This window comes from Phalangium opilio, unplaced genomic scaffold (assembly GCF_054372755.1).
Source record: "Phalangium opilio isolate 3A_F unplaced genomic scaffold, DU_Popi_V2 ptg000079l_1, whole genome shotgun sequence".
NCBI lineage: Eukaryota > Metazoa > Arthropoda > Arachnida > Opiliones > Phalangiidae > Phalangium > Phalangium opilio.
The window spans coordinates 5,700,866-5,726,330 of record NW_028324187.1 but is presented as its reverse complement, the minus strand read 5'-3'; the positions used below and the strand labels follow the sequence as shown (position 1 = coordinate 5,726,330).

Genomic DNA, 25,465 nt, shown 5'->3' with positions numbered 1-25,465 from the left:
AAGATAATTTAAACTTTTCGTTACGTGTTGGAGGGAGGGGCTCTATACTGGGTGGTCTATGAGTCGGAATAACTGAAGTAAATACTAACCGTACTTCTCCATTCCTACTTCTAAAATTAAATCTGTCCCTGTGCAGACTAAATAGGACCTAGATGGAAGTCCTGCAAAAATAATTAACCGAGTGTAGGACTTCAATTTTCGCTTGTCGTTCTCTCGAGCTGTAAGTCTCTCAGTAGCATTACGAACTTGCATAGGTATAGTGTCATACTTATTTAACGTAACTAATATAAACTTATGTAAATATTTAGTCGGGGATGATAACGGGGTGCAAAAGAGAAAACAGAAAGTTAGAGAGAGAGAGAGAAGTCAAATTAGTCGTCGAGCACAGTCAAGTAGTTTGGCTTTAGATATCGTGTGACAAACAAAAGGATATTCCGGGTCCCGCGAATTGAGTTCTGTTATATACTCTGCATTTGTCCTTCCTGTCGAAGGAGTTAAGCTTGACGAAACAGTTAACATTTCCTGGTACTTGAACCGGGATTTTTATTTTTATTTTACTTAATTTTTTTTTCTAAATGCAATCGAACAAACGGAAAAACATATTATGTAGTTTTGATTTGAAGTGTAAGTGGTCATGTTGAACGCCGTTCTAATTAACACCGTGGTTAATTGAAAAGGAGATCGAAATGGATTTACGAATAATATCGTATTGGTTGCGATTTTACGCGGTACTGGAATTATTCGCGATTGCCAATGCAAAATTCTATTGCCTTAAAAACGCAATAGGTAAGTCAGAATTGCAATTTTTCTATTTACTTCAAATATGTTATTATTATTAATTTTTCAATTTCCAAACTTTTAATTCCAACGAATTAAAAGTATGACAATTCTGTTAGAGTGTTTGAACTTTTGAAGTAGCGGAACAGTTTCTAGCCTAATACCTTGCTATTGAGGGTAAAGTAGTTTTGCAAAATGTGCGAGAGCAAAGCGACGGTCATACCTTAACATAGCTCCGATGGTGATCTTGAAAAATAACCAATCAACGCCTACGATTTACTGACAGATTTTGACAAGACAGCTTAACTAAATTAAGAATTAGATCAGTCAAGATATAAATCAATTTTTATCCAATAGAACACCTCAAGGTTTTGAACAGTTTAACAGTACGACTATGGTTAAGATTAGATATCAAGGACTAAAACAGATTTATATTTAAACTAGGAAATACCATATTCGCATTTGAGAAACGCTACGAGATTTAACATTACTTTTCATTACACAACAACTTCATCTATTTTATCAAGTAAAGGTGACCAAATTACGAATCCGAAACAACAAACAATACGGACGAACTGTATTACTTCTCCCTTTGCCTGACCCTTTAAACGGTGCTTCGAAATTTCGAGTAACCAAACAGTTCTGTGTAATTTCGAATCATTCTGATATTCTAGTATCATAAAAAATCTCCTTGCTTATCCCGTGGTTCCTGTACATGCGTTTTTTACTATCTTCTACAAGCTTAGCGAAATCGAAGCAAATTCCGTTAATTAAGTAGCGGACCCAAATATTTCAATTGGTCGCGTTTAAGACGCGCGGCGTGGGACGTGACGCGCTTGCGGGTTGAGAGAGTTCAAAGGGCCCGATAAACCGACAACCAAATTTGCCGCGCATAACCCCGGACTGCAGTTTTTAAACAGGATATACACACGCTAATTCTAAAATCATTAAACAACATAAAGCATAACCGCTCGTACAATATTATTTCATTTCTAGGGCTCTATATTCTGTAATCTAAACGAATTAAAACGCCATTTTTTTCTATTCTTATTTTTTTTACAGCGATTTCGTACAACTGCGAAAAAGATAGTCCTGCCGATGGAGGCTGCGATTTCGATACAGAATATGCGTAAGTTAAACCATCGCTAACGAAACATACTTAGGATTGTATAAACCGAGTTACGAAGCATGTCATACCCCGAATACCGTTTTCCCATTTTATAATTTCAGGGTGCGATGCGAAGTAACGTGCCAGGATGAACGAGATAAGCTGATATGGGGTACCGTGGATTATACATACGTAAGAAGACATACATACTACCATTGTCTTATCTTAAATGAAGAAATGGCCAATAGTTTTGAGAGGCTAACATTCTGATTCATTAAACCGCGCGAAAGAATTAAGTTTCTAGGCGACACGAAGTTGAAACAGTCCCAACTGTTTCATTTCTTCATTTCGCCAGAAGTGAGATGAGACTAGAAGTGAAGGGCTCTAGCGTTGATAGTAGATCCTGGCACTAGTGAACAAATTTGAGGATTTTATGCCGCTTCCCACGCGCTAAAACTAGAGAGAAAAAAATTGGTCGAGATCCAAAAACATTTCCTACCCCCTTCCCCTCAACCTAAAGCGGCGGAACACACACGCGGGTGCTTGAATCTAGTTCGGCCGTCTACCACCGCGAGCGTCTCACGTTTTGGAGGGAAAATTCAGAAACCGCTACTAGAGGGCCAACCGTTCTTGTGTTATCAAGAATATTCACTTTCGCCGAGTGAAGAATTTGGTTAGCTCAGTACTTCTGGTCTCATCTCACTTCTGATTTCGCCTCTAGAACCCTTTTCCTTAATGTACCATCAGGACCTTTAAACGGATTAGACAATAACTTTCAAACGCTTAAAATTAAAATAGGACAGTTCCTTATGTCGTTCGGCTCTCCATGATTTGAGAATATCGAGTTGGAATACCAGTGAAAGGACGGTAAGGTTTGTACGAAAAAACGTAGATCCAAAAGAGTACCACGACACCATCAGGCAAGGCGTCGAGAGTGTAAGGTATACTTAAGTACCAGAAGTTCACTGCTTCGAGTAATGGATATATAGTAATAAACTATTCTTTTTCAAAGATACGGAAGAATAGCTTGGAATAATGGAATATTTTACTTCACCTCACCGAGAATCAAAGGTCTATAATAATTCGTTAGTTAAGGGGGGATGTTCTTTGGTCGATTTTGAGTCTAAAATGTAATTTCTTTGAAATTTTTCCGTCCGGGTTACTGTTTTCGAGTTTAGTATTTTACGCGTGACCCCTTGAATTTAATTAACAAACAGAGAGAGACAATGATTTCTAATTTAATTAAGGTGTCATCCCTAAAACACTCAACTCATAAAAAACTAAATGACTTTTATTAGAACCCTTGGTGGACATAACGTCACTCCATCGACTCTTCCTATTCAATTTGAACCAAAACAGCATTCAAGAATGTCACCTGCCAGCAGGACACACCGACAACAGAGCGATTACTTTTTCTTACTACATACCAACCCTCGAAGATGGAACTCCGAGGCCAACTGCGGAAGTAATTCGCGCAGCAAGTAAGTAACTTTCGAGGTCACCTGCATGCCGAAGCACTAGGCCCTATATCTAACAATATTAATTAATTTCAGATCACGACTACTACCGTGGTATTTGGGGTCCAGGTCTCAAAAACGAGAAATACAAGAAAGAGGTGCGAAAGAGCATACCGGGAGGAGTGATTTGTCGCTTGGAAAAGAATGACCTTTCGGTCATTACTTCTATGACCATGAGAAATGATGGTGGGTCGAGACTTTAAAATAAAGATCACTAACTTTAACAAAAATAAGCATGACACTCAATGATATACGCGTGTCGAGATTCCCATGTTCCTTTTCCCATGATAAACCACTATCTATACCATGGGAATTACTTAGCTTCCTCCGGCAATTCAGCCTTACGACGATAGAAAGTGTCATACTTAATATTATGACGCGCTAATTTTAAGTTTCATTTCTACTAAAAATTGGTTTCACGTCATAGCTCATTTCAAGCCACCACAACTAACCATTACGGGCAACGTGGGAGAACCAATAACTTTGATTATGAAATTAGTGGGCGATTGCGGGAACGCATATTACGGCTTGACGTGGAGGAAAGACAACAAAGAACTTGATATTTTTCAAGACTTTGATATTAAGAATGAAGGCTTCAAGTACATGTTGGAGTACAAAAAGTTAAAAGAGGGACACGCGGGCGTCTACAGTTTGGAATGCGATCAATACCAAAAAAAGATTGTTGGACAAAGATACGACCGAAGAGGAGTCGTTCGACTCATAGTCAGAAGTATGGAATTGAACTGATTCATTCGCATGATCGCGCGTTTTTCTCGACTCTGGATTTTTTTCATAGGTTGTCCGGCTAACTTATTCGGAGACGATTGCAACGTTAGTTGTCCCGAGTGTCAAAACGGTGGGATATGTCACGATATATTGGGCGTTTGCATTTGTCCACCGGGTTTCAAGGGATCCAATTGCGAAACTCGTAAGTTATTCTGCTCAGTCAACACTAAGACTGTTACTAAATTTCGTAGCATATTAACAGCTTGCGGACCCAATACATTTGGGGCTGACTGTTCCAAAAAGTGTTCCGACACGGACCCTTCTGGATCCGAAACGTGTACCGGAGTACTTTTCTGTTTGCCCGATCCTTACGGTTGTTCTTGCGCAACAGGTTTCAAAGGCATAGATTGTAAACTTAGTAAGTAGCCCGGAAAATAAATGACGAGTTACGCATCCATGAATTCGATACAAATTAATTAAATAATAACAGATTGCGAAGCGGGAAGCTTTGGCGCCGGTTGTACGCAAACGAGGGAATGTCATTGCGCGGATAAAAAGATATGTGACATCTACACTGGGTTGTGTCCGCATGGTTGTGACGAAGGTTGGAAAGACTCGGCTTGCATTACTTGTAAGTTGAGAATCCGTGTTGATTTTAAAATATTTTTGAATTGCAATTGGTAAATTACAAATTATATAAGGAAAACAAGAACCTTTCTTTTTAATGTAACTTTAATCCTTAAGCGTACCCTTTTCTGCCGAATAAACCGAAATTACTCAGCGCAAAACCTATGCGTTTGGATTTAACGTTTCAAGCTTGGGACGGTGATTCCGGAAAAGGAAATCCAGCCACTTACATCGTCGAAATGAAGGTAAAATTAAGAAATTATCGAAGAAGGTGATCATTTCAACTTTAATTGATATAATTTCAGGACAACGCGACGGTAGGAGATTACCACAAAGTTGCTGAATTCGACGCCACTGCTTTGACGTATCCGGACTTCAAAAATGTCTCGATTGAAAAGCTTACACCCAACACATTGTACGCTATTAGAGTGGTTATTGTTGACTTAGATGGTCAATCGCAGAAAGAAATGGCACCCGTAGCTTTGTATCGAACTGCTTGCGGAAGTGAGTGAACCACTTTATTGTTATATCTGCCAGATAACAATCCGTAATTTCGATTTCCCTTCCCTTCAAGGGCCAAAGGCCAAGCCTTACAATCTTAAAGTGATGTCACCGAATTCTAAAACAGTTATTTTAACTTGGACGGTAGGTCTTTTCAATTCTATAAAATTATTTAAATAAAATTAATAATTATTGGTATTATAGAACCCGGATCCGTCAACATTCCAATGTTCCAACATCACTCTGGTGGTTGGCCACAACAGTACTCAAGGCTCGTTTGAGGAAAAAACTGATAAAGAAACTCTGACCTTCATTAGCAAACCATTCACAACTTGGACCATCGCCGTTAAAATTGTGACTGAAAATGATAGGAGCAGTGATTGGGCATATTTCGAACCAATCACGACCGCCGAAGATGGTAATTACGACGTTGGTATGACGTGGTACGAATGAATGACGCTATGGTTAAAATATTGTTTCAGCTCCTGAAGTGCCAAAGGAATTGAAAGTCAACTTTGACAACGAAACGAAATCTATTTTGGTCAACTGGAAGAAACCTTTGGAATCGAATGGAATCCTTCGAGCGTACCGTGTCAAATTGGCTCACAGTAATTGGCAACATAATTGCATGGAACCAGTTCGCCAAATCAGTTTCAACGTCTCTGATAAAGACACTAGCGTGGTTTTCAACGAGACTGACTTCAGGTATTCGTCATTATACCAAGTTTACGTTTCGGCCATCACGATAAAGGAAGGTCCCGAAGTGATGAGACAAATAGTCACTCCAGAATCAAGTAATTACATGTTTTTTTCTGTCAGAGCCAGCTCTTCATTGGCTTCATTTGTATAACAGTTTACTATTTCGATTTATCTTTCAAGTACCCATAGCGGCTCCCAAAAATCTTCAAGTTACCAGCATCCAAAGAACAGGTTGCGTCTTACGTTGGGAGTTTCCCGATTGCGTTTACGAGAATGGATACATCGTTCAGTTCAATATAACTATTAAAGGTCTTGATGAATGGGCTTCGAAAACCTTAGATTCGAGATCAAGTCGTATTACGAGTGCCCAGCTTTCGAATTTAATTCCATTCACCAATTATGAAATTAGAATCGTCGCTTGCACGTCAATGGGATGCGGAGAGGAATTCGTTAACGAAACATTCACGACTAACGCAGCAAGTAGGCTAGATGACCTTCCAGGTTTTCAGTGTCATGATGATGACATTTGGTATACACACTCGATATATCGATACTATCAATCGATGCTTTAGAAACTTAAGTCATCATGACCTTGAATTGAACTTTTAAAGGTTATTAGACTTTTTTTTAAGGACCGCTGTGTTTGACATCATATTTATATTATCAGGACCAGGACCTCCCAAAGATTTGACCGTCTACATTACCACTCAGAACTCAATCTCCATCACGTGGTTACCACCTTCCCCTCCCTTGAGTTACATTACGAAGTACAGAATTCTTTACCAAAAGAAAAGTCCACCGAGGTCAAGTAAAACTGACCATACTACGTTAACCGTTAACGAACTATCGTGCAAAGACTCTGAAGTTAGGATTAACCAGTTATGCTACACCATTGAATACTTGGATCCTTTGACTATTTACGATGTTTGGGTGAGAATTAAAATTAATCTCATTCAAGTCGAATTTATCATCGATTCTATGGTATATCTTTTAAAATATTGTTAGGTGACAGCGATTGACGATGAGGGACGAGAGAGCGACCAGATAGCTCACGTATCACCCAAGACGCAAACATCGAGTAAGTACTTCTCAGTTTGATGGTAGTTGTTTATTTATTTATTTACTTCACTTTCCACTTCGGTTTTCATCGACGTATACCGACAGTTCCCGAAGCCCCCAAAAACGTTGAACTTGAAAACAGAACAACAAATTCCCTGTTTATAAGTTGGTTAGAACCGGTCAAAGCCAATGGCGAATTGATAAGGTACCGAATCAACGCGACCCTAACTAACCTCCACGGGTTAAAGCCGATTGATGGTGAACGCGTCTATTCCATTCTTCTAAACGGAGACGAGAAATCGGTCAACATCAGCGATTTGGAACCGGCAAGTACTTACAACGTATCCGTGGAAGCCGCCACACGAGCCGGATACGGACCCCCAATCTTCAAAGAATTTTATACCAAAACCCAAGTTCCGAAAGTAAACATCCAACCGGAAGTTGGTAAGATAACGAAAGACAGCGTGCAGCTGTTGATCAAACCCATAACGGACTATAAAGGACCAATAAGGTAAGCGTACTAGACTCTGTTGAATCAGGACTTTAGGGTTTTATAAAATGGGTTCCAAACTATAGGCTTCCAAAAAAGGTGGTAGGACTTTCGAAGTACTGTGGGTTCTATGGGCTTCTTGGAATGCTTCGGGTTAAAGGGGTCATCCATAAAAGACTCAAATCATACCTTGACAATTAAAGGTGACCCTCAGGAAGTTAAATTTTTGACACATGGAACCCTGCACTGTACTTCGACCCTATCCCCCCGCCCTTTTTTTAAACACATTGTACTTATAGTAAAACTAGTCTCCCTGCTTATGAATTCGCTAATATTTCGAACCGTTTTTAGCGCGTATTTTGTCTTGGTCAAAGACGTAACGAAGAAGCGGCGAAAAAGGGCGGCGTTGGAGTTCCACACTTACAACGAATCACGAATCGAGTACGTAGCGGGTAAATTAAAATCTAGCGATTTACCAGAGGAAGGAACTTTATTTACGGTCGGTGATGGCGAAATTTACGACGAATTTTACAACGGTCCTTTACAAAACGAACACAAGTACATTTTTGGAATGGCCGTACGTAGCGAAGTCGATGGTGTAAGTACCGTTATTGTATTGTTATTCGTTTTGTAACAATTTATCTAAATTCACCATCCCATAATTCAGGAACAACAAATTGGATTTTTATACTTGGATAACGAAATTTATGGTAAGTGAAAGACACCCACCCAATCGCGTGACCCCCGATTGATTTATTTATTAATTTATTTATTAAATTAATTACGTAGTGAGTGAAAAGTCAAACGTGACACCTCAAGCTGGCATCATCATTGGAACCATTTTAGCAGTCATCCTTATCTTCGGTGTATTTTTCCTTATTTTATATTACAAGTAAGTTAATTAATTCAAATTTCTGATAAGTCTGCTATAAATTAAGTGGGATGTTCTTAATTGGGAAAACAATTTTGAGTCGAAAATATAACTTCTATTTCCATTTTGCCACTATCCGGGCCAGTACTGTTTCTGAGTTACGATTTGATGGAGTGTTTTAGTGATGACCCCTTAATTAAATTAGCAATCATTGCTCTTTCAGTTTATTTCTTAATTAATTTGAAGGAGCCACCCGTAAAATACTTTGGACAATATTAACTCGAAAACAGTAACCCGGACTGCAAAATTATCATATAAATTACTACATTTTCAACTCAAAATCTCCCAAAGAACAGAATATCCCCCTAATTAATTTATGCTAGACTTATCAAAAACACTAGGTATTAAATTCGAATGAAGGTCAATTAGAGGGATATTATATTTAATTACATAAACACGGGAAGGGGGAGGGGGGTGTATTGTATTGTTTCACTACCTTTCTTACTGCCCTGGGAATATGGAAATAAGTAGATGTATAATATTTGTACAACAGGTACGAAATCGTGGAAGCGTAACGCAAAAAAAAGAAAAAATAAAATTGTATAAATCCCGTTCAATAACATTTACGGTTCTATTTCAGAAAACCAGAACTATTCTACGCCATAAAAGACACGGGAACAAATTCATTTTTGATGAAACATTCGAAATCAGGTAAAAAGAAATCTACCTTAGTGACAAATTGCTATAGTGACAAAAACTTAATTAATTCGCAAACTTTATTAAAGGACTTGTCAAAGACAGTGGCGGTGGTTCAACCAATTCAGTGGCCGATATGGATCTTTACGACGATTGTTTAGTTAGAAATAGTATTAAATCCAATCGAATTCACGTGAAAGATTTGGAAGCGTACGTTCAAGAAGCCAATATATCGTCGAACATCCGTCAAGAGTACGTTGTAAGTGGAAGTCAAGTTGAAAAGATCAATTCCAAAAAGAAGGGGCTGAGGTATCGTTATCTTAAGAAGGAACATACCTTTCCATCTAAAGATATCAAGGTGTTCAAACACCAGACTCCTCTACTTAAGCACTCGACTTTTGAAACCAGGGTCTAAATAATATAACATACTTAATTAAATTTACCGTTGTATAATGTTTTAGGCGATAGGTAAGGGCTTACTGCATCCTTGCAAAGTTGGAAAAATGGCGGAAAATAAGTCTAAAAATAGATATCCGTCTCTGTTACCATGTAAGTGTATCTATAAATTTTTCCGATCTCGAAGATGTTTATCTAATTTTTCTGCAATTTTAGACGATCACAGCAGAGTTAAACTGGCAAAAATCGAAGGCGATAACTACTCGGACTACATTAACGCTAATTACATCGAAGTAATGACATTAAATTAATTATTAACCGTGAAACAGTGAATTAATTAATTAATCATTAATTTTTTCAGAATTACAAAGGCGAACCAAAATTCATAGCGTCGCAAGGTAAACCAATACGTCATAATTGAAGATTTTTCTTTTTCTAAATTCAAAAATATTTAGGTCCTAAACCATTGACGCTAGTGGATTTTTGGAGAATGGTTTGGCAAGAAAATTGTTGTAAAATTGTTATGGTAACCAATCTAATCGAAACTGCGAAGGTGCGAACTGTTTTGAAATAACAATTGACGCTGTGAGCTGAACCTTACACTAAAACTATTTGGTCTAACTAATTTTAGACCAAATGCGAAAAATACTGGCCAGATAAGGTAGAAAAATACGGACCGTTCACTGTAACGTTGGTGGAAACCGCGACTTTCGCTAACTACGTCATCCGCAAAATGACAGTATCTAAAGTAAGATACTGTTCCAACAAATTACTTGACCTTTTTGGCCCCCAATTTAAAAGTATCTGAACCGCGGAAGTACTTGGGAACGTCGGCCAGCTAGTTTTAAGGCCATAAACGAATGAGGACTTCTAATTTAATTTTAGGACGACGATCCGTACCAATGGGAAGTGAAACAATTTCATTTCACAACGTGGCCCGATCACGGTATTCCCTACTATCCAGTGACTGTAACGACATTCCTCAAACAAATCAGAAATTATAAGGAAGATTCAACTTCTCCCATCTTAGTACACTGCAGGTAATTGGCCGTCACGTCCTCCAAATTATATCAGTTTAAACAGTGCAAGTCGAAGCTTGGAAAATTTAGCGTATCATACTTAAATTCGTTAACTTATAATCGTGTTTATTTTTAATCATGTGCAGTGCTGGGATTGGTCGAACGGGGACGATCATTTTACTGGCCAACATGATCGAAATGGCTAAAGAAACAAACACGGTTGACGTGCAACACGGATTATGGTCTATGCGACAATGCAGGGTTAATCTTGTTGAAACGCTAGTAAGTTGAAAATAAAAAAGTTCAGTTTCATGACTTTGATTGTTGGTGATGATTCAATTGATTCAACTTGTTATTCAGGAACAATATATTTTCGTCTATCGAGCATTGGTTGACCATCTTTTTAGCGGTGAAACTAGTCTACTGTGTCCGGAGTTTATAAAGACGTACGATGAAATTATCAGCTCTAAGAATGGAAGTCCATCTGTGGCTCAGAATCAATTTGACGTACGCTATTAGCTCCGCAGACTTGATTGATAATTAAAAAAAAAAAAACAGAACAATACAAGTTTACGACTTATATCTACGTATTTTTCAGAGATTGAAAAGATTATGTCCGCTTCCAGCGTTTACGGATTGTACAGTGGCTCACGAACCCGTAAATGGAAATAAGAATCGAATAGCTGATATTTTACCAAGTATAATAAAAATAGAGATAATATTCAATCAGGGATAGATTTAATTTTAGAAGTAGGAATGGAGAACGGTTAGTATTTACTTCAGTCCGACTCATAGACCACCCAGTATAGAGCCCCTCCCTCTAACACGTAACGAAAAGTTTAAATTAACTTATTGGCTAACTTTAACTACGTTTTGATGACGTTGCTGACGGGCACGCCGAAAAATACGTAATTCCTTTTTACCTCTGTCGCTATGACCCGGCTCTTCTTTCATACCCCTCCGTCCCGTGGAACCCCTTCGGGACTATAACGCGCGCCCAGATTACTCTGTTCTCCATTCCTAATTCTAAAATTAAATCTATTCCTGATTCAATATTAGGTCTAGCATTTCATTAATTCTAGAAGAGAAGTAAACATCACAGGGGCGGGGTACGTCCTTCTTGGGTTAATTCCCTCGTGCCAAGAAGTGCCGCTAGAGGCAGCGCGAGTTGGCTATAGCATCCCAGCATCCCGCCCCTGTGTGTTGGTTTCTCCGCAAGAAATTAATGGAATATTCTATTGATGAAAAAAATTTACGGAAATGTTTTTCGCAGCTGATAGAGCCAGGGCCATTTTACCAGTGAAGGAAGCGGGTCAAAATGATTACATAAATGCCGTTTACATAAATGTAAGTACCTGTTTAAAACCATGGGTAATTATTATCCTACTACCTTGGATTGTAACAAACTTTTGTAACATTTTGGCAGGGATACAAACAAAATAACGCGTTCATAGCAACGCAATTGCCTTTACCTGACACGATAAATGACTTTTGGAGACTGGTCTATTCAACCAAAATCAGAAGCATAGTGTTATTGCACGAATTTAACCCCAACGACAGTGTAAGTTATATAAAACGATATAAAACTTGGGCAATGTTTTACATAGATTTCAATTTTGTTACATACAGACTTGTCCCCAATACTGGGAAGACGGCGCGACTCAAACTTACGGAACTGTGGAAGTTAACCACGTTTCGAGTGAGTCTCAGGGGACAGTGGTCATCAGGACCTTCAACATTAAGGATGTCAACTTAAAAGTAAGTTACAGATGAATGCCATAAGACTGTTCTGAAATTAACGATTTTTTTTTCTTTGATAATAGAGTCAAGATTTGACGATTAAACAATTCCATTTACAAGGTTGGGTTAGTACCAAAGACACTCCCGAAACACCCGACTGTATTTTGGAATTGATTGACAAAGCGGAAAGGTGGCAGAGAAATACAGGGGCTAGAGCTTTACTAGTTCAATGTCTGTAAGTAACTAAATCTAATTACAGCTAGCCTACCTTTTATCAAATTTGACGGTTAAAATAATTAGTTTTTTTTAATCACAGGAACGGTTGTAGCGGATGCGGCATATTATGCACGTCTGCTATTATTTGCGAGAAAATCAAACACGAAAATGAGGTCGATATTTATCTATCTGTTCGAGAAAGCAGAGCAAACCGACCCCAATTCATCACAAACCTTGTAAAATCCCAAATTTCAAATTTAAGCCTGATTCTTAATTAAGAATAACTAATTTTCGTTCTTTACAGAATCAGTACATTTTTCTACACAAAGTTGCCATGATGTATCTAGATTCGTTCGAGACGTACGCAAACTTCCAGTAAACATTATTACAAAGAAACATTGCCAAAGAATATTATATAAAATGAGCTTTTATACAGGCTAAGTATTATTACCCAAATTTTAACTACGCCAGCGCCTTATTTATTTTATATAAAATTGAAATAAATATTTTGCAACTTTTAAATACGCCTTATCAATCGTCCAACACTCCAACTATAAATAATACAAAAAATATAACTTACGTGGTATGATGAATATGACTTTTCCACATCCTTGAAATGCTGATGAAAGTTCAGGGACGTCTTGTTGAATTTTTACAGTACGCGATGTGTTTATAGAGTGCTGTCAGTTGTGACGTCAGATCCAAGGTTAAACGTCACGAGTCTGCCTTTAGCAATGGGCGGCCATGACAGTTACCGTTTTTTCTATATGGGAAAACAGCATGGGTGACGTCACACCGGCGCTTCTGACAGCACTCTATTCGATTTCGATATTGAAAGCACTCGCGAAACGCGCACAAGGTTTTCACAAACGCGCACTTTCTCTATTTCACAAACAGGCCTTGACACAATTTTGATTTAGACCTAATTATTACGCACCTGCCTGGAGGTACCCAGGCACGTGTCCCTCACTGTTGTCCGGTCGTCTGAGTTCGTCTCTCCATCTCCGATTCACCGATGCCAATAGCAAATATTAGGGTTTCAAAGATTTCTCTTCAATTTACTTAACAAACGGTTCCACTGGCGATATATTTACATCCAAGGATAGAGAATAGTCTTAGGAAGAGGATGATAACAATGAATTAACTTAATTTCACGAATTATTTATTTAATTAGGTGTAAAAAAAGGAGTAAGATTCAGCGACCGACTGGTTTCCATTGTTATGATGCTCGCGCTAAAAATAACGGTCTTCTAAATTCAGCCAATCAGCTTCGAGATTAGAAAAACTCAACTTTTGAACTTGAGGGGAACCCACAGCCCACTTTATCACGCAAGTGCAACTTGCGTGATCGAGTGGGCTGGGGGGAACCAGGCTGGGAAATAAGGATTCTTTTAAGCCTCTAGGTGGGCCGTAGAGCCCAATCACTTTAACTATAAAATTGGAAATTGGCCACTTAAAGTGATTAACCGTGGAATGCTAATTAATTAAAAAACAACATTTACCGTTTAAACTTTATTTCTACAATCTATGTATACATATAAATTTTAAATATTTGAAAGCGTAAGGGGATTGTTCTAAGGAGAAAATAATGATAGTGTCCAAGTGGTCCAATGGTAGTTCGAGCTATCGCTACCGCTAAATATTACTATAGATGGTCAAAACATGGAACACGCATTTTGCCTATAAATAACGTCGAATTAATCAGGAATTGGATAGTAGCATTGTAGGCCTTCATATCGAAAAGGATTTTGGTCGTTCGGTTCTTTTAGAAACCAAACGTCTCCATCTTTGCAGAAAAACAAGTGTTCTTCATAAGAAAACGAATCAAATTATTTACAAATTACAGTCTCAGTTACTTTAATTTTCAATTGTGTTATACTTACGTCCCAATCTTAATGATTTGATTCCTGTTAAAATTGGTCGGAAGAGTTCGGGGTCGAATGAGAGTATCTGATTTTCTGACAAGTCCAAATTTTGTAAAACAGGCATATCGTGAAACAAGTCGGCCGGTAGATATTTAATTGGGTTTTGACTATCATTACATAATAAATTAGGTTATAAACATAATGTAGGATATACATTAGCACTTACCATATTTCTATCGAAGTTAATTTTGGGGCTGGTCTAGGAAACAAATCTCTCGTGATAGCCTTCAGTCCAACCCTTCGAAGTCCAAACTCAACCAGTTCAGAATTCCGATTAAAGGTTGAAGTTTCACCAACGAAGTCAAGGCCAGTTGAACCCCAGACGTAGAACTCTTTAATGGGTATGTTTCCAAGTGCCTGTACATTATCAGAGGTCTCCAAGTACGAATGAAAGATATGAATTATGTTAAGGGACCTAACGTCCCGAAATTGAGACCAGTCAAAACTCTCCATGAAGCTGCATCGAAATAAAATTTAATGTTTTTGCAATGAAAGAAATGAAAGGCATACATTACTAACCTGACATCGTCTAAGTAAAACCATTTCAATGTCGTCTCGAGACCGGCGAAAACTGACCTCTCGTCCTTGGAGATTGAGTTCAAGGTCACGTTATGCAAAGCGACTCTATTGAGAGACTTAAAGACGGACAGGGCATTATGAGGTAAGTGTGGAAATGTAGAATTAGTAATCCAAAGTTCCGATATATTGTAATCTTTATAGAAATGGATCTGATTGCGCAGACCTCCGGGGTCATCTTTATTGTAGTCGACGCAGTTGATGGCCAACTTGGGCACAGGGTTGTAACGGTCGTGTACTTCGCATCCACAGTTCTTGGGACTCCATCGAAGATTCCGCGGGCATTCGACTAATGAGTCTTCGTAACCAAAGAGCAGGTTGAAAAGTACCCAAGGTTGCAATAAGAAGAATATCATATTTACTTCAACCGTTTAATCACAAGTGGTTCGAGGGTTCTTTCTCATGTAGATAAGAAAATTTGTAAGCCCTCCACATTTTCTTATTCTGATGTTATCAATTCTTAGTAAATGATTGAGTGTATATGAATAGATACGAAGACTACGATAGATGTATATCAGAAGAAAATATTTAATATCGCCTTGTACATTATCCGACCCATTAGTTTAATACAAAATGAATATAGGTCTATAAATCATCCCAAAAATTTTAAACAAGTGGTAACAAGCTTTCAAATTTTGGCGGTGTTTAGTTGTTCACTCATTGGCTTATTCTATTCAGAAATAGAAGACCCAGTGGCGAATCAGAGAGGTTCCGAAAAATAGATGTCATTGGACATGACATCATCTTCGCGGGGGTCCGTCCTGGGGGGACGGAAGCCGAGGCAGGAAGTAGGCTTAACGCGGAACTAACTTTGGCATTTTGTTCTTAATTAACTGTCGTAAAGACTTTACGACGGTTAATTTTAGAGTAGCGGTCGCTTGTTTGTTAATCAGTTTATAAGATGATTGCGTAAAATTTTTAACGCGGACAAGTGTTAATAATGCTTTTAAAAATATTTCCGTCTTCGTTGAGTTTGTTGTTTTCGCTTTTAGTTTTATCGGAGTGTTCTTGTTAAGCCTCGGCCAACGTCTAAAGGAATTTCGTAACCTCTTCTCAAGGTAATTTGTCAATTTTTTTAACTTAAATGGTAGAGTTTAAAATCAAATTATAAAAAATGCGGTAGAGAGGAAAGTTTTCCGCGATAATATCGGAATAGGCTATTGTAAAACTAAAAGTCGACGGACCATGAAGTCACGAATTGTAATTGAGGGCGTGGGTCTGCACTTGGCACTGGTGGTAGTTGTTTTGTTTATTAGATAGGGTTGGTTGATTGCCTTCCCTTTGGGCGAAACTGTTTTACATTTAAACTGGAATAGCTTTAAAAGTATTTACTGGTAGTTAAACCTGCCCCGGGATAACTATTTTGATCCAGTTGGCCTCAGTAAATTCCACGATTTTTTTCATGATAAAACCATAACCAGTTTAGTTGGTAGTTTAATCAGTATAATTGCCTAAGGATATTGGGTGGCCTCAGGTAAATACCTATGACGTCTAGACTTTATTCATTATTTTAAGATCTATATAGTCTTTCATTGTCTGTTTAAACTGCTTGTATGAAGTAATTGTTTCAGTTTGTTTAAAATGTGTTTAAATGAGTTGTTTCATCGTGCTTGTAAACAAAAACGCCATGTAGGTGTTTATACCCTTGAGGTATTATAACATACCAATTGAAAATGCTATTATCATAAATGATAATGATAAATTCATGTTGACTTATAATTATAATTATCTTAGTTCAAGTCTCATGAATTGAGTTTTATTGGCTTTTACTGAGACTTGTGCTGCATGTAACTATAATAACCTTTTATTTTAGTCTTCGAATGCCATGGTTGATACTGAACGACCAACAAATGTCCAAGCTTTAAGAGCCTTGTTTGCTCAAAAGGAAAAAACAGTCATTGATGGCCTTAAAATCCCTAAAAACATCAGATCTGAAGAACAGAGTCAAATGAACCAAGATGAAAACTTCACAAACCCAATACAAAGTACCACCACAACACCTCCTCCTCCACTCTCTACAACAACAACAAACTCTGCTCATCCAATCATGGAAAAAAACTCGTCCAAAGATAGTCATAGGCTATCTTTAGCATCTACAACATCAAGTTCTAGTCTAACTTTATCCCAAAAACCCCCTGTGGGTCCTAAACCAACCCTCATACCAAAATCACCAAGCGTATCATCAAACTTGTCATCATTATCTTCTGGATTTAAGAATATCAAAGCGCAATTAGAGAATTCGGAAGGAATGTATACATCCAAAAACTCTGTAAATTCGGTAAACTCCATTGACAAAGTTAGTTCTAGCCAAGAATCGATTAAAAGTGACGAAATTCCCGTAACAACTTGTGATAAAGTGACTAAAAGCAACGGAGAGACTCAATCAAAGTTAATTAAAAAAGAAAGACTCTCATTAACAAATGTATCAAACGTGGATAGAGAATTTGATGAAGTTAATCTACGTAAACCTAATAAAGCTCCTCCTAAACCAATCAGAAATAGTTTAATAAATTCGAGCAATTACATCAGCAAGAAACAAGTGACGGAATATAGAAGAAAAACTTTACCCTCACTCGAAGAATTAGGACCACCCCCTGCCAAACCAAAGCGACCACAAAATTTAATTATGGTTACCATGACAAACAACGGTGCTCCTCCATTACCGGAAAGAAATGATCCTAATCAAGAAGTTTTAACATCACCCCCTCCTTTGCCTGATAGAATCCTCAGTAGCCGTCAATCCAGTATGATTATCATTAGATATTATTTTAAATTAATTTCATTTACTTAGAGAGGTTTAATTTTAAGCAGTAGTTGCACCCCCAAGGCCCAGTACGGGTCCTCCCCCAAAATCTAGTGGACCTAAAGGACCACCTAATAGACCACCTCCTACACCTCCTATTAATTCTGATCATGAAAATGGAATGGATGAGGAACTTTATTGCGATACAATGGACCCTGAAAGAGCTCAATCCATGATGTAATTGATTGATTAATTAGTTAATCATTATTAACTTAAGATTAATTAATTAATATTGGTTAAATTAATTACGTTAGAGCTGAATATACAGAAGAAGAGGAGTGTGGTCCACGTAGAAATTCATTAGCAATGAGGCCAAGAAATCCACCTCCACCACCTCCTACATCACAGTCAGCCAATAATTTAATGCCCTCAACTTCGTGTAATTAATTAACTATTACCAATTAGCCTTATTCCTGATCAGCGCCACCTACCCATAGCGGCGACTTTGAGAACTACTGTAATCGGCAAGCCAACCAGATGTCGCTAAAATCTGGTGACGTCATTTTTGGTAAGACCCGAGAGTGCCCATCAGTGACGTCACCAGATTTTAGCGACATTTGATTGGCTTTCCGATTACAGTAGTTCTCAAAGTCACCGCTATAGGTAGGTGGCGCTGATCAGGAATAAGACCGCTAATTAGTCAATTAATTACAAAGCCAAAATTATTTATTATTTAATTTCTTCATTATTTAGTTGATGATTATTCTCATGATACACAAGGAGTATGTTTACTAATGTCTAATTAATTGCAGAATTGTATTTAAGTTAATGTTAATTAATGTTGTAGAGTTCCTCTGGTCAAGATGAAATTTATGAAGAAATGCCTTTTGATTCTAATAAGGGGTATTAAATTTAATTTAAATGACTCTTAATTTAACTTTTAACTAATTAATAGGATTAATTTAATTAATATTAATTATTAAAATTTGCAGTCCAGTTTATAGTAATTCTAAAGAACAAGAAAAACAACGTAAAAAGGAGAAAAAAGAGAAAGAAAAACATGAAAAAATGTGTGAAAAATTAAGGAAAAAATATGGGGTACGTTTTGTCATTAATCATTTCAAATCTTTCAAGTGAAATTTCAAATTTTGTATAATTATTTATTTATTTATTTATCATTGCATGTTTTGAGTTTGTTTCAATTTGGAGTCAATAAAATTAAAGTTAAGTAATTGTTTTTAATTGTAGTTAACTGGGGAGGAGATTCCAGTTGATGCTGGAACGGTGAAAAGTGATTGTCGCGGAAGTAAAACTGATCTGACTGTACACAAAGGTGAAATGGTGCTCATTTTAAGAATGGAAAATAATCCTGTTGGAAAATGGTTGGCCAAAAATGAAAAAGGGAAAAGTACGATTCATTTTATTTATAAAGGAAGTTTGAAATGGTTTCAAACTTCATAAAGGAGAAAGTCAGGTAACATAACATATCTTAAAAGAATTGCCTTTTCCTAAACATAAAAGGAAAAATATTAAAAAAATAAAAATTCATCTTATTTTTATTTAAATTTCACTGAAATACAAAAATCTTCAAATTTTCCATAGACTATATAACAGACTTAATTAGGACTGACAATAGGGTGCCTGCAGATAGCATTAACAGGGTGCGGGTGGATAGTATTAACAGGGTGCGGATGGATAGCATTAACAGGGTGCGGGTGGATAACGTTAACAGGGTGCGGGTGGATTACATTAACAGGGTGCGGGTGGATAACATTTACAGGGACAGGGTGCGTATGGATAACAATGGGGTGAGGGTAGACTTAGAAATAAGAATAATTTTTAAACTAGTCCTTGGGACCAGTGACCCCCCTAGTGTCCTAAATAATAAACTGGTCTCCGGAGTGGTCCCAGCCTTTGTTCTATAGATTTGCAATTAATAAACTGGTCCCGAGGACCAGTAACCCCCACTCTTTGAATTAAAAAACTAGTCCAAGCAATTAATAAACTGGTTTTGGACCAGTGGACGTGTGCTATTTCTAAGTGTGGGTGAGGGTGGTTTACATTAATAAGGGGTGCGGGTGGTTAAAATTAATGGATGAGCGTGAGTATGGTATTAACAGGGTGCGTGTGGATAGCACGGTATGGTGTTAAGGATTAACAAGTATTAAACAAAAATAATATAATTAAATGTTAATTATTTTGTAATTAGATATTTATTTATTTGTTTTTAATATTTTTCCTTTTTTATTTTGGAAAAGGCTGTTCTTTTAAGGTATAATGTTATATTACCCAAACCTTTCCTTTAAAATAATTAATTTAACTTAACGATTTTAAGCAATTAATATTTGGAAATATTAAAATAATTCCAGTTGGTTACGTGGATTTGGCAAACATTGAGGTAGATGCGGATTCTGTTAAATCTGTAAGCCCGCAGCAAATTGCTTTTTTTATGCTAATTATATATATAAAAAGAATTAATTATTAATATAAACTAATTATTGCATGAAATTAATAATTTTTAATTCATTAATTTTAATTTAATATAGTTTTTATTTAGCCACTAATAATTACTAATATCATCCGTATTTTTTATTAATTTTTTTTAACACAACTCTTTGGTTCATAAATTAATTTCAAAATTGTCCCCGTCATCTTCTGACTTTTAATTTAATTAAATTAAATTAAATTAATTGAAATCAAAGCTGAAAGAAAGGGTGAAATGGTTTCATCCCCAATTACGGAATACTGAGAATACTTCTCAAATAGCAACTCAAAGCTGGTTAAACAAATTTACGGCCTGTGTCAGACCCATTTCCAACGACGATGAAGGTTTTATATCCTAATTAATTAAAAATAATGTCTTCATAGGCGCAATTTTGAAGATGGCCGTTTGAACTAAAAATATCTATGATATTTAAAGGAAAAGGTTCAGGTTACATAACATTATACCTTAAAAGAACGACCTTTTTCTAAATATAATTGAGAAAAAATATTTAAAATAAATAAATGATCCCTTATTGCAAAATAATTAGCATTTAATTCGTGTTAAAAACGAGGACTACTGCGCCAACCGCCATTGGTTTAGTTGAGTCTGCGAAATGCAACCTCTATGCGCGTGATCGAGTTGGCTATGGCGTACTTTACCCCCTTATCTCTCCCAGCCTGTGATAATTCAGCCAATCCCCTTAGGGGTGGCTATCAGACGTCACCAAAGCAGTCACTAAAGCAATGGCGGCGCAGTAGTCCTCGTTTTTAAGACTAATTAAATGCTAATTATTTTGTAATAAGAGTTAATTTATTTTTCTTTTAATATTTTTCCGTTTGTATTTAGAAAAAGGTAGTTCTTTTAAGGTGTATAATGTTATGTTACCTGAACTTTTCTTTTAAAATAACGAACTTGGAAACTCGGTTTTGGCTTTAAAATAATTAAATAAGCTTAGCTTTAATTCTGAAATATGCTAATTAGTAATTTATGAACGATATACTTTTGAGTACAGTTTATTGCAAGCTTATTATTTCTTTATAGCTTACATAATACTTCAGTTAATTGCCACATTTATTACTTATCATGCGTGAAATTAATGATTTTAGTTTTTAGTACTTTATCTGCTTTGCATATGATCATGACTGCCATGATATGCTTGATGGCTTTTTTAATATACTTAATAATGAATGAGGAATGATTGTAGAGGATGTGAATTATTTATAACGAATGTCTTATTTTATTATTTATTTAATTATTTATTAATCTTGAAGTGTTTGTTTTGCGCATCTTTAATATGTAACTAAATAAATTAAATTTTATTTATCTTTTTAATTAAATAGGTGATGAAAGTAAGAGTTTCTCAAGCACTTGAGTAAGTTATTTATTATTTATTATTTTTTAATTAATTAATTATTTTTAAATTAAGCTGATTAATTTAATTTAATTTAATTAGACTTAAGTGGATTAATTAAGTTTGAAGTATTAATATTTTATTATTATTTTTTAATTATTAGGGAAGATGTATACAGCGAAATTCAAGCAGAGGGTAATTTATTTAATATTTTATAAAAATATTTATTAATTGTTTATTTATATTAATTTAATTAAAATTTAATTTTAATTACAGACGTGTATGAATGCACGTACTGATATTTTTTACAAACAAAGCATATTTGCTATTATTATTATTATTATTTAAAACCGGCCATAATTGAAATTGATAGGACCAAAATAATTTTAATCCTAATTATTATTATTATAATTAATTATAAATTAAACTTAAATATTTTGGAAGTATTTTTATGGTAATTAATAATTAACAACGAAAAATTATAGTAACTAAAGTATTGAGGGGAAATATCTAGTCTTTTTTTTATAAATATATATAAAAATGTACACAGATAAACGGCTTTAACAATTAATTATTAATTAGTTTGCATGACGTGTCAAAAGAAATTAGAAATATATCTTTGTAATAATAACTTTAAAAATAGTATTTTTTTGTTGTCACATGTTTTTATACCGGAGTTATACAAGGCCACAAAGCTTTTATTATAAACAGTTTTTAACCAGTTTTTAAGCCTTAAAATATTGCCTTAATAATTAATATACACAGAAAGAAATTAACAAAATGTTGAAATTAAATGGATTAAATAAATTTTTTTTTTGGTGAAATATTAATTATACACATTTTATCAGTCCAAATAATAGTGTTATATTTAGCTTGATTATAAATTATGTTTAATAAAAGAAATTTACAAATTTTTCTCAATAATTTTTTTCATAAGGGATAATTAACTGGGATGTATTAATTTTATTTACGAATAATTAAATGAAATTAATTCTTTGGTCCGAACTCCGAACCATAGAGTTAAGCGCGTGATCGAGTGGGCTATGATCTGTCTGAAGTCGGACACTACTAATTTGCATAAGTTTACAGCATACCAATTTTTTTTCCATAAGGCCGCCATTTTCAAAAGTTAGCTTCCAAAATACTAATTTACATAAATTCTGCAAACTTTTTCTTGCATAAAGCCAGTATTTTCAATAGTTTGCAGCCAATATACTAATTTGCATAAAATTCCCCAGCAAACTTCCCCATGCATAAGGCCACTAATTTCAAAAGTTTGCCACAAGAATACTAATTTGCATAAATTTATCGAAAACTCGATGAAACTCATATGGTTTTTTCAAGGAAACCTATTAAGTTATTTACGTTCATAAATTAGCGATTAATTTTATACCATAATATCAAGGGTTTCATAGGCTTCAAACCAAATTTGTACTTCGCATAAAAAGTTTAAAACAAGCAAACTCGATGAAACTCATGGTTTTAAGGAAACCTATTAAGTTATTTACGCTCATAATTTAGCAATTAATTTTATACCATAATATTAAAGGGAGGGTGAAGTAGAAAATCAAGTGATTTTTTATCGATTCTTTTACCAATTTTAAGACCAGTCTGCATAGTGAAACATTCAGGAAATACTTCCGAATGATTTTAAAATTCAAATTAAGTTCAGATTTAAAGGATAATTTTAAACAAGGACTTCCGACCAATCGCGTAACGCCCTGCCTTTTTGTTAACAAAATTCTCGTGGCACGCTCCGTGTCTCGCGCCACGATTGTCACGTCGCGCGCGAATTTTATCCAATCTCGTGATAAATTTCATTCAACACGGAACGTGCCACGAGAATTTTGTTAATAAAAAGGCAGGGCGTTACGCGATTGGTCGGCAGTCCTTGTTTAAAATTATACTTCAAATCTGAACCTAATTTGAATTTTAAAATCATTCGGAAGTATTTCCTGAATGTTTCACTATGCAGGCTGGTCTTATAACTAGTAGAAGAATCGATAAAAATCACTTGATTTTCTACTTCACCCTCCCTTTAAGGGCTTCACAGGTTTCAAACCAAATTTGTATTTTGCATAAATATTATATAACATGCAAACTTGATGAAACTCATGGTTTTTTCAAGGAAACCTATTAAGTTATTTACGTTCATAATTTAACGATTAATTTTATACCATAATATCGAGGGTTTCACAGGTTTCAAACCAAATTTGTACTTTGCATAAATTTGATATTTAAAGCAAACTTGATGAAACTCACGATTTTTTCAAGGAAACCTATTAAGTTAGTTACAACGTTAATTTAAAATTTCCATTTTGGATTTATATAACCATTCCACAATTGAAAATTTTATTTTCTTAACATTTGAGTTTTTAACAGGGATTTTTGACATGCATAATGTTTAACAAGGGATGGTATCATGGTGGAATAAAGTATAAATGGATATAGGGGTCTGGGAGTCTTCGACTGCCTGTTCTTAGCTTAGCTTCGCTTAGGATAGCTTCGCTTAGCTTAGAGTGGCTAGAGTGGTTTAGAGTGGTTTAGAGTGGCTTAGAGTGGCTAGAGTGGTTTAGAGTGGCTTAGAGTGGCTAGAGTGGTTTAGAGTGGTTTAGAGTGGCTTAGAGTGGATAGAGTGGTTTGGAGTGGTTTAGAGTGGCTTAGAGTGGCTAGAGTGGTTAAGAGTGGTTTAGAGTGGCTTAGAGTGGCTAAAGTGGTTTAGAGTGGTTTAGAGTGGCTAGAGTGGTTTAGAGTGGTTTTAGAGTGGTTTAGAGTGGCTAGAGTGGTTTAGAGTAGTTTAGAGTGGCTTAGAGTGGCTAGAGTGGCTAGAGTGGTTTAGAGTGGTTTAAAGTGGCTTAGAGTGGCTAGAGTGGTTTAGAGTGGTTTAGAGTGGCTTAGAGTGGCTTAGAGTGGCTAGAGTGGTTTAGAGTGGCTTAGAGTGGTTTAGAGTGGTTTAGAGTGGCTAGAGTGGTTTAGAGTGGTTTAGAGTGGCTTAGAGTGGCTTAGAGTGGCTAGAGTGGTTTAGAGTGGTTTAGAGTGGCTTAGAGTGGCAAGAGTGGTTTAGAGTGGCTAGAGTGGTTTAGAGTGGTTTAAAGTGGCTTAGAGTGGCTAGAGTGGTTTAGAGTGGTTTAGAGTGGCTTAGAGTGGCTAGAGTGGTTTAGAGTTGCTTAGAGTGGTTTAGAGTGGTTTAGAGTGGCTTAGAGTGGCTAGAGTGGTTTAGAGTGGTTTAGAGTGGCTTAGAGTGGCTTAGAGTGGCTAGAGTGGTTTAGAGTGGTTTAGAGTGGCTTAGAGTGGCAAGAGTGGTTTAGAGTGGCTTAGAGTGGCTAGAGTGGTTTAGAGTGGTTTAGAGTGGTTTAGAGTGGCTAGAGTGGTTTAGAGTGGTTTAGAGTGGCTTAGAGTGGCAAGAGTGGTTTAGAGTGGTTTAGAGTGGCTTAGAGTGGCTAGGGTGGTTTAGAGTGGCTTAGAGTGGCTAGAGTGGCTTAGAGTGGTTTAGAGTGGCTTAGAGTGGTTTCGAGTGGCTTAGAGTGGTTTAGAGTGGTTTAGAGTGGCTTAGAGTGGTTTAGAGTGGCTTAGAGTGGCTAGAGTGGTTTAGAGTGGTTTAGAGTGGCTAGAGTGGTTTATAGTGGCTAAGAGTGGTTTAGAGAGGTTTAGAGTGGTTTAGAGTGGCTTAGAGTGGCTTAGAGTGGTTTAGAGTGGTTTAGAGCGGCTTAGAGTGGTTTAGAGTGGCTTAGAGTAGCTTAGTGTGGTTTAGAGTGGTTTCTTGAAAAATTAAAGAAATTAATATTTTATTTATTTATTTATTTATTGTAACTGAAGGATAGGGTTGCTAAGCCAAATTGACTTAGGCGCCGCAACCCCCCCCCCCCAAAAGCATTAAGGTACATCAAATGAAGCGAAAAATATTAAATTTAGGCGTAACTGTAACGGAAAAATTGATAGAAGA

The 25,465-nt window shown here is 36.2% G+C and overlaps 3 protein-coding genes across 11 annotated transcripts in view; 2 read left to right on the top strand and 1 right to left on the bottom strand.

Annotated features, from left to right (window-relative positions):
• The first annotated feature begins 686 nt into the window (after positions 1-686).
• Positions 687-12,910, top strand: LOC149654394 (receptor-type tyrosine-protein phosphatase T-like). Its single transcript, XM_089845255.1, has 40 exons — positions 687-786; positions 1,834-1,906; positions 2,008-2,077; positions 2,684-2,826; positions 2,898-2,956; positions 3,184-3,366; positions 3,439-3,588; positions 3,830-4,132; positions 4,199-4,330; positions 4,391-4,546; positions 4,619-4,759; positions 4,873-5,000; positions 5,061-5,259; positions 5,330-5,400; positions 5,461-5,674; positions 5,739-6,050; positions 6,136-6,435; positions 6,623-6,885; positions 6,961-7,033; positions 7,120-7,525; positions 7,856-8,102; positions 8,172-8,214; positions 8,294-8,396; positions 9,016-9,086; positions 9,161-9,330; positions 9,533-9,620; positions 9,684-9,760; positions 9,829-9,865; positions 9,923-10,020; positions 10,099-10,215; positions 10,353-10,507; positions 10,633-10,768; positions 10,847-10,993; positions 11,085-11,184; positions 11,760-11,833; positions 11,913-12,047; positions 12,116-12,244; positions 12,310-12,461; positions 12,543-12,678; positions 12,747-12,910. The coding sequence occupies exons 1-40, from the start codon at positions 687-689 to the stop codon at positions 12,819-12,821; spliced, it is 5,766 nt and encodes a 1,921-aa protein (XP_089701381.1). The 3' UTR covers positions 12,822-12,910.
• Positions 12,911-13,939: 1,029 nt separating this feature from the next.
• On the bottom strand, positions 13,940-15,418 carry LOC149654393 (uncharacterized). Its single transcript, XM_089845882.1, has 4 exons — positions 14,887-15,418; positions 14,534-14,824; positions 14,326-14,474; positions 13,940-14,249 (listed from the first exon to the last, which is right to left on the bottom strand). The coding sequence occupies exons 1-4, from the start codon at positions 15,297-15,299 to the stop codon at positions 14,140-14,142; spliced, it is 963 nt and encodes a 320-aa protein (XP_089702008.1). The 5' UTR covers positions 15,300-15,418; the 3' UTR covers positions 13,940-14,139.
• Positions 15,419-15,435: 17 nt separating this feature from the next.
• Positions 15,436-25,465, top strand: part of LOC149654389 (uncharacterized) — a 55,814-nt gene continuing 45,784 nt past the window's right edge. Inside the window, exons 1-13 of one of the 9 annotated variants that reach the window (XM_089845869.1) lie at positions 15,436-15,560; positions 15,622-16,001; positions 16,757-17,687; positions 17,755-17,923; positions 18,001-18,125; positions 18,440-18,468; positions 18,534-18,589; positions 18,679-18,784; positions 18,935-19,094; positions 20,056-20,108; positions 21,512-21,543; positions 21,686-21,717; positions 21,799-22,437. In XM_089845869.1, the coding sequence (XP_089701995.1) occupies positions 16,769-17,687; positions 17,755-17,923; positions 18,001-18,125; positions 18,440-18,468; positions 18,534-18,589; positions 18,679-18,784; positions 18,935-19,094; positions 20,056-20,108; positions 21,512-21,543; positions 21,686-21,717; positions 21,799-21,821 (1,704 nt within the window). In that variant the 5' untranslated portion in view covers positions 15,436-15,560; positions 15,622-16,001; positions 16,757-16,768 and the 3' untranslated portion in view covers positions 21,822-22,437. Of the gene's footprint in view, positions 15,561-15,621; positions 16,002-16,073; positions 16,418-16,756; positions 17,688-17,751; positions 17,924-18,000; positions 18,126-18,439; positions 18,469-18,533; positions 18,590-18,678; positions 18,785-18,934; positions 19,095-20,055; positions 20,109-21,511; positions 21,545-21,685; positions 21,718-21,798; positions 22,438-25,465 lie in introns of those variants that run through there. The other 8 variants (XM_089845870.1, XM_089845863.1, XM_089845872.1 and 5 more) reach the window with 8 other exon arrangements.